The sequence below is a fragment of the Copadichromis virginalis genome, linkage group LG3 (assembly GCF_057382275.1).
Source record: "Copadichromis virginalis isolate Kocher_CV1m ecotype Utaka linkage group LG3, C_Virginalis_male_GT1.1, whole genome shotgun sequence".
Taxonomy (NCBI): Eukaryota; Metazoa; Chordata; class Actinopteri; order Cichliformes; family Cichlidae; genus Copadichromis; species Copadichromis virginalis.
This window is the reverse complement of record NC_140620.1, coordinates 12,782,051-12,788,732: the sequence shown is the minus strand read 5'-3', so window position 1 is coordinate 12,788,732 and position 6,682 is coordinate 12,782,051. Positions and strand designations below refer to the sequence as shown.

The window sequence follows — 6,682 nt, the reverse complement described above, 5'->3', positions numbered from 1 at the left end:
AGTGCAGCAGATGAGTTGAGGATGATGATGTTTCTAATGTTGTTTCCTGTCAGTGAGTTGAAGCTGTTAAACTGCAGCTGTCCTCCTGCTGCCTCGTTGTTCCAAAGCTCTTTGTTTCTCTTTTAGTTCTCAGAGGTGATTAGCGATTGGAAATACAGCAAAATCAAAATCAGGGCTAAAATGAAGAAATCCATCCTAAAATCATACAGAATGTCTCATCACTCACAGAACTTTGATACTGTACTCATTAGTGCTCCGAGGTAAAGGGTGTTTTGACTGGCCCTTACTGAGGTTAGCAGTGTGTTTTACCCAAAATATGTGAGTCAGGTGCACTGATGATTACTGATAATTAAATCAAATCTTTTAGTTATGTGAGAAATCTGATAGTTTTGCTTCAAAGTCTAAATAGATTCTACAAAAGTAATTAAAATTAAGAGTAATGTTGTGACATGTGCAGCTGGAATGGAGGAAAACCTGTTTTATAGCTTTTGAGCTGCTGGCAGGATGAAAGTCTAACTCTGGAATGAAGCACACCTAGACTACAGGTAAAGCAACATTTGTCTCCTCCCCTAACGTCGCTCAAATGTGACAAACCAGGAAAAAGGAAGTTCTTCGTCCTCAGTAAAGAGAGACGCACAGACGATCAGACTGAGCTCAGACCAAACTAGCAGCTTCCTCTGAGTGAGTCCAGCTACAGGAGAGAAAAGTGGAAAACTCCAACACTGCTGCTTCAAGCTGCTGACGCTCCACACACTGAATGTGAGTTTGAGCAGAAACACGACTCAAAGGAAGTTTCAGTGAAGGTGGTAGAGGAGGGAGGGGAGCCAGGACTGACTGTACTTCCTGTCTGCTGTTTTCAGCTTCACTCACAGACTCAATGGCTTCCAGATCAGAGGAGGATCTCTGCTGTCCGGTCTGTCAGGAGGTCTTCAGAGATCCTGTTCTTCTGTCATGTAGCCACAGCTTCTGTAAAGACTGTCTGAAGAGATGGTGGAGAGAGAGACCAACACACGACTGTCCAGTTTGTAACAGAAGGTCTTCAAAGGAGTATCCACCTTTAAATCTGGCTTTAAGGAACCTGTGTGAGTCGTTCTTACAGGAGAGAGATCAGAGAGCTTCAGAGGCTCTCTGCAGTCTGCACTCTGAGAACCTCAGACTCTTCTGTCTGGACCATCAGCAGCCAGTGTGTGTCGTCTGCTGTGCCTCAGAAGATCACACCAGGGACAGATTCAGACTTATCGATGAAGCTGCACAACAACACAAGAAGGAACTTCAGGAAACTCTGGAGCCCTTAAAGAAGAAGTTAAAGGTTTGTGAAGAAGTTCAAGTGAAGTTTGATCAAACAGCAGAACACATTAAGGTCCAGGCCCGACACACAGAGAGGCAGATTAAGGAGCAGTTTAAGAAGCTTCATCAGTTTCTAGCAGAGGAAGAGGAGGCCAGGCTGGCTGCACTGAGGGAGGAAGAGGAGCAGAAGAGTGGGATGATGAAGGAGAAGATGGAGGCTCTGAGCAGAGAGATAGCAGCTCTTTCAGACACAGTCAGAGCCACAGAGGAGGAGCTGAGAGCTGAAGACGTCTCATTCCTGCACAACTACAAGGCTGCAGTGGAAAGAGTCCAGCGCTGCCCCCTGCTGGATGATCCACAGCTGCCCTCAGGAGCTCTGATAGACCAGGCCAAACACCTGGGCAACCTGACCTTCAACATCTGGAACAACATGAAGGACGTGGTCTCCTACACTCCTCTCATTCTGGACCCAAACACTGCAAATCCACAACTCATCCTGTCTGAAGATCTGACCAGTGTGAGACGAGGAGGAGAGAAGCAGCTTCCTGATAATCCAGAGAGGATTGATGATTACAGCTCTGTCCTGGGCTCTGAGGGCTTTAACTCAGGGACTCACAGCTGGGATGTTGAAGTTGGAGACAGTACAGTGTGGGGACTGGGTGTGTTAGCAGAGTCTGTGCAGAGGAAGGGAGACATACGGTCTGGATTATGGATAATAGGGTTCAATAAAGGTAAATACTCAGCACTCTCATCATCAGCTCCTCTCACTGCTCTCTCAGTCCAGAAGAAGCTCCAGAGGATCAGAGTGAATCTGGACTGGAACAGAGGAAAGCTGTCGTTCTCTGATCCTGATACTAACACACACATACACACCTTCACACACACTTTCACTCACAGGATGTTTCCATACATTGAAACTGCTGTTAAAGCAAAGGTGTTTCCGTTGAAGGTGTCAGTGTCAGTGCAGCAGATGAGTTGAGGATGATGATGTTTCTAATGTTGTTTCCTGTCAGTGAGTTGAAGCTGTTAAACTGCAGCTGTCCTCCTGCTGCCTCGTTGTTCCAAAGCTCTTTGTTTCTCTTTTAGTTTCACTCTTTCTTTCTGTTTCTGCTGTCCACCTTTTCACATGGAAAATCATTTCACTGTTTCTCACTGAATGACTCCCCAAACTAGATTTGAAATTCTATCAAGTTTCTAATCATTACAAGTGATTCATGTTTCTATTTGATGTGTAAATGGAGATGATTTAGTTTGCTGGGATATGGACTGACATGTGTTGAATGGGAGGAGCAGTTTGTTGTTGTCTTCTTGTCTGTTTATGACAACAATAAATATGTTGTTGAAACAATGATTCATGTTTAACTCCATATATGAAATGTTTCTGATCTTTGAATTCTGTTTGATTAAAGACTTTCTTCATGACACAAATGAGATTTCAGTGTATTAATAGAACTAAATAAGCTCAGAGTTGAAAGGCTGGAGTATTATGTACGTGCTTCACTGTCAGGATCTTCAGGAGGATTCAAAGGGAAACATCAAACTGCTGTAATGAGATAAACTAGTTGGGCTGAACACACTTATCTGTAGTTTGTCTCCATCCAGGATCATCAGAATATAATGAACATGTGTGAAGAGCCACAAAATGCTGCTGCCCTCTCAGCATGATGAGCTCCAGCCTTTGTTAGCAGGACAACAGGAAACATGAGACAACTTTCAGAGACAGTAACCAACTGTGGCCACAAGATGGCAGCAGCTGATCTGAGATCCTTTATTGGACAGAAGGACTCTGCTCTGTGACGTCATCAGAGAGACGGCCTTCACTCTGATAGATCTGACGTCATGTCTGCACTGCGATGATGAAAGCTGATAAACACATTGTTATTGATCCATGAAATCACCTCTGTCCTCTCAAGTGTAGCTGTTTACAGAGCTGAAGAAGTCCTTCATCATCAAAACAGACAAACATGTATTTCCTGTATTAAGTGACGTCATCCTCACTCTGACCTCTTACATACATTCTGTTCAGTTTTCCTGCTGTAAGAAATAAACTGTGTGAAAATAGAAATGCAGGGAAACATCCATTAATCACAGCTGAGCCGTTTGTTTCTGACTCACATTCAATGAGGCTTCAGGTGTAAATACCTCAGAAGTGTTTGTGAGTTCAGTAGAAGCAGACCCAGTCGACCATCATGGCCTCCACAGCACTACACAATGCAACAGAAAGGCCTTCATCATCTGCTGAACCACCTCTGAACCACGACGCTCTCCCTGCATCTAAAAGCTGTTAGTCAGGATGAGATGCTGCTGTGATCGCTCACAATTTACCTGTGAGACCTTTGTAAATATTGTCTTTGTTTCTGGAGGAAACACCTTTAGTCTGTTTGTATTTGGAGTGCAGATCTGGGCGTCCATCACTTTAACCTGCACACGTTTAGTTATTGAGTGTAGTTGATGTTTGGCAGCATTTTATAAGTGACAGTTCATGAAGGGTGAAGGAACAGAGGACGCCTGACCATCCTACCTGTGTCAGTAAGAAGACTTTCATCACAACTTCACAACTTAACACAACTGAAACCTGAATTCAGTGTTGCATAGTTTACTAACAGTGTGTGCTGACACTGAAGTTAGCAGTTTGTTTCCTAAGAGCTGCTGGGACAAACCACAGTGACCGGCTACAGAGTTTAGTTAAGGTGGTTCTAACATGTGACCTGTTGAATCATTTACAGGGATTTATTTTTCATTTAAAGCATCATTTGTGAAGTTTTTATGAAGTTTACTTCTTTTATGTTCTTTGTGTAACGTTTAGATTTTCTTTTTGTCAGGATCCTTTGTCTCCTGACTCAGCGTTTTTAGTTCTGTGTGATTTTTTGGGTTTTGTCTATGGTTTCTAGTTTTGATCCCTTGCCCCTCATGTTTCCCTGTGCCCCCTCTGTTATGTGTAAAGTCCGTGTTTTTTGGTCTGTGTCTTCACATGTTTTGAGTTTCTTGTGTTTTCTGTCACTCTGTGTTGTGAATTATGTTCTCATGGTTGGTCTTTTGTTGCTCCCTCGAGTCTAGTTTCTTGTGTTCCATGCTGAGTATTTCCCTCTGTGTATTTTGGTTCTTAGAGTCCTCTGCCTTATGGTTTATGTCTCTGTGTGTCTTAGTTGCTGTCTCCACCGTGTCAAGTCCGCGTTTCTGTGTTATACTTCCTGTTTTACTTTGAAGGTCTTTGTCTAATGTGAATGTGTCCTGCTTTTTGTCCTTGTCTCGTCAGCTGTGATTTCTCCCAGGTGTGTTCCCCTCCTGTCTCTCATCCCTTGATTACTGCCGTGTGTTTCCTTTGTTCCCTGTCGTGTCGTACCCTCAACCTGCTGTGTGTTATGTCTCCTGCTCTGGTTCAGTATTTCTTTTCCAGGGTTTTAGTCCTTAGTTCCTCTGTCCAGAGTTTTGTTTGTCTTTTGGTGAGTTTAGTTAAGTAAGACGTTTTTCCCTGCAAGAAAGCTGCGCTTTACGTTTTAATTTTGTGTCTCAGTCCTGCATTTTGGGTCCACCACGCCTGCCTGCCTGCCTGCCACACAGCCAACCCTGACAATTTTCTTCTCTTGTGTTTTAACTCTTCAGGTTTCCTGTAACAGAGATCTAAACCACCGTTTTCTGATGCTGCTTCACTCTGATGTAATCGCACTCAAAATGCGTACTTCAAGCTTGCGGTCTCTTAATTGGGACACAGCCAGCGTCTCCATCAGTTCTGTGTTGCGTCCTTAACGTCACCCTCTCCTCCTGTCTACTTTAAGTTCCCAGAGTCTGGTTAGTTTTAGTTCAAGTTTGTGGATCCTAGTTTGTCTCTTCTGTTAATGGATTAATGGATGTCCCAGCAAATAAAGCTGCGCTCTCAGTTAACCTCCTGTTTCTGAGTCCTGCATCTGAGTCCACACCCTTCCTAACCATGACAGTTACACTGTTGTCCTGCAACCTGGAGTTATCTGTCAACAGTGGACTAACATTTAATAACAAGTGTATGTTCAGTTCCCCTGCTTTAATATTAACATATTATATTAACATGTTCATGAGTGTAAACTGATCTTCTTTGCATGTGTGTGTGTTAGTATGCAGGTTAATTGTATGTGTGTTCAAGGAGCTGCAGATTCAGCAAAGCCTCTCTCTGCCCTAGCTCCCTTTTGTTTTTTAACCACAAAGGCATCTCCTTAAAAGGTGCCTTTTCTTTTGCACCTCTCTGCTTATGTGCGTGTATTTTGTTTCATTGCTTTGGACACTTCCTCCACCTCCACGAGTCAGTTGGCCCCAAACTTCGATCCAGTTTTCATGTACTCTCACAGCCTTCATCTCTCCTCCATGGTCTCCTCTAATTCTCTCATTGCTGCTGTCCGTTCCCCAGCTGCTGAGCCTGGAAGTGGATACTGTTAGTCTGAGGCCATATTTTGTCTTCAGAGAGGGGTTTTTCAGAATAAGATGTACGTGGAGGTGAAGCTGTGAAATTTTTAGCCAAAACATGGTCTGGTTATGGTTCCAGTTATGTTAATCTATCATGTTGCTCCAGCCGCTGTGCTCGTGGAGGAGGGTTGATCCAGCTCAGTGGTCACCTGTGCTAACACACTAAGAAACTCATTTAATATCCTTTTCATCACTGCTCAATAACACTTTCATTCTGGTTTTTCTATCCACACTTTCATACGTCTCTTTCATCATTCATTCTACTCACATCAGCCGACTTCCTTCGGGCTCCCTGCACACACTCTCACTTCCTGTTTTACTCACACACACACTCTTCACGTCACTGCGTTCCTCAGTTTTCTACCAGTTTACCCATTTAGCCACCTCTTTACCCTCGCATGTTCCTAATTTAAATATCCCCGTGCCTTCTTTTTTCCAATTCCTCCTGTTCTTCATTAATTCTTCTTTAAATTTTGTGCAGTTGTCCTAATAATTTTACTTAATGATATTCTTTTCCCCTTGGCATTTTTCAGCATTTCTTTTACTTCCCTTTTTGCCTCTGTTTTAGGCACGTTTCCACAGACTGCGTCTCCTAACTTCTCCATTTGTTTAGTGTCTGTCTTCCACCCAAAGCCACTATCTCCACTTCCTCTCTCGCCTTCACAGCCCACCACCTTCTCCTCTCCTAGGATGTCACATGGTGCCTGTCACATTCAACAACCACACATCCACACACTCACACACACAGCTGCGGAGATCTACTCTGGCCACTCTAACCCACCTCTTTTCTCAACGCAGCTGCTATTAAACAACACAAAATGATTCACTTGCTTGTGAGACGGGTCACAACATGTGGGACTCTTAAGGTCCTTTTAATCTAAACAGTCACAGCGAGTTTAACACTTTATGGCCAGCAGACATCAACCTGCACTTCTTAGCAAACGTCTCTTGCTCTGTGCTA

General features: G+C 43.6%; 1 protein-coding gene across 1 annotated transcript; it reads left to right on the top strand.

Annotated features, from left to right (window-relative positions):
• Window positions 1–623: 623 nt before the first annotated feature.
• Window positions 624–2,659, top strand: LOC146712862 (nuclear factor 7, ovary-like). Its single transcript, XM_085444894.1, has 2 exons — window positions 624–759; window positions 861–2,659. The coding sequence occupies exon 2, from the start codon at window positions 878–880 to the stop codon at window positions 2,264–2,266; it is 1,389 nt and encodes a 462-aa protein (XP_085301020.1). The 5' UTR covers window positions 624–759; window positions 861–877; the 3' UTR covers window positions 2,267–2,659.
• Window positions 2,660–6,682: the final 4,023 nt, after the last annotated feature.

Coding starts and splice junctions, on each gene's coding strand:
- LOC146712862 (XM_085444894.1), top strand. CDS start 878: ATGGCTTCCAGATCAGAGGAGGATCTCTGCTGTCCGGTCTGTCAGGAG.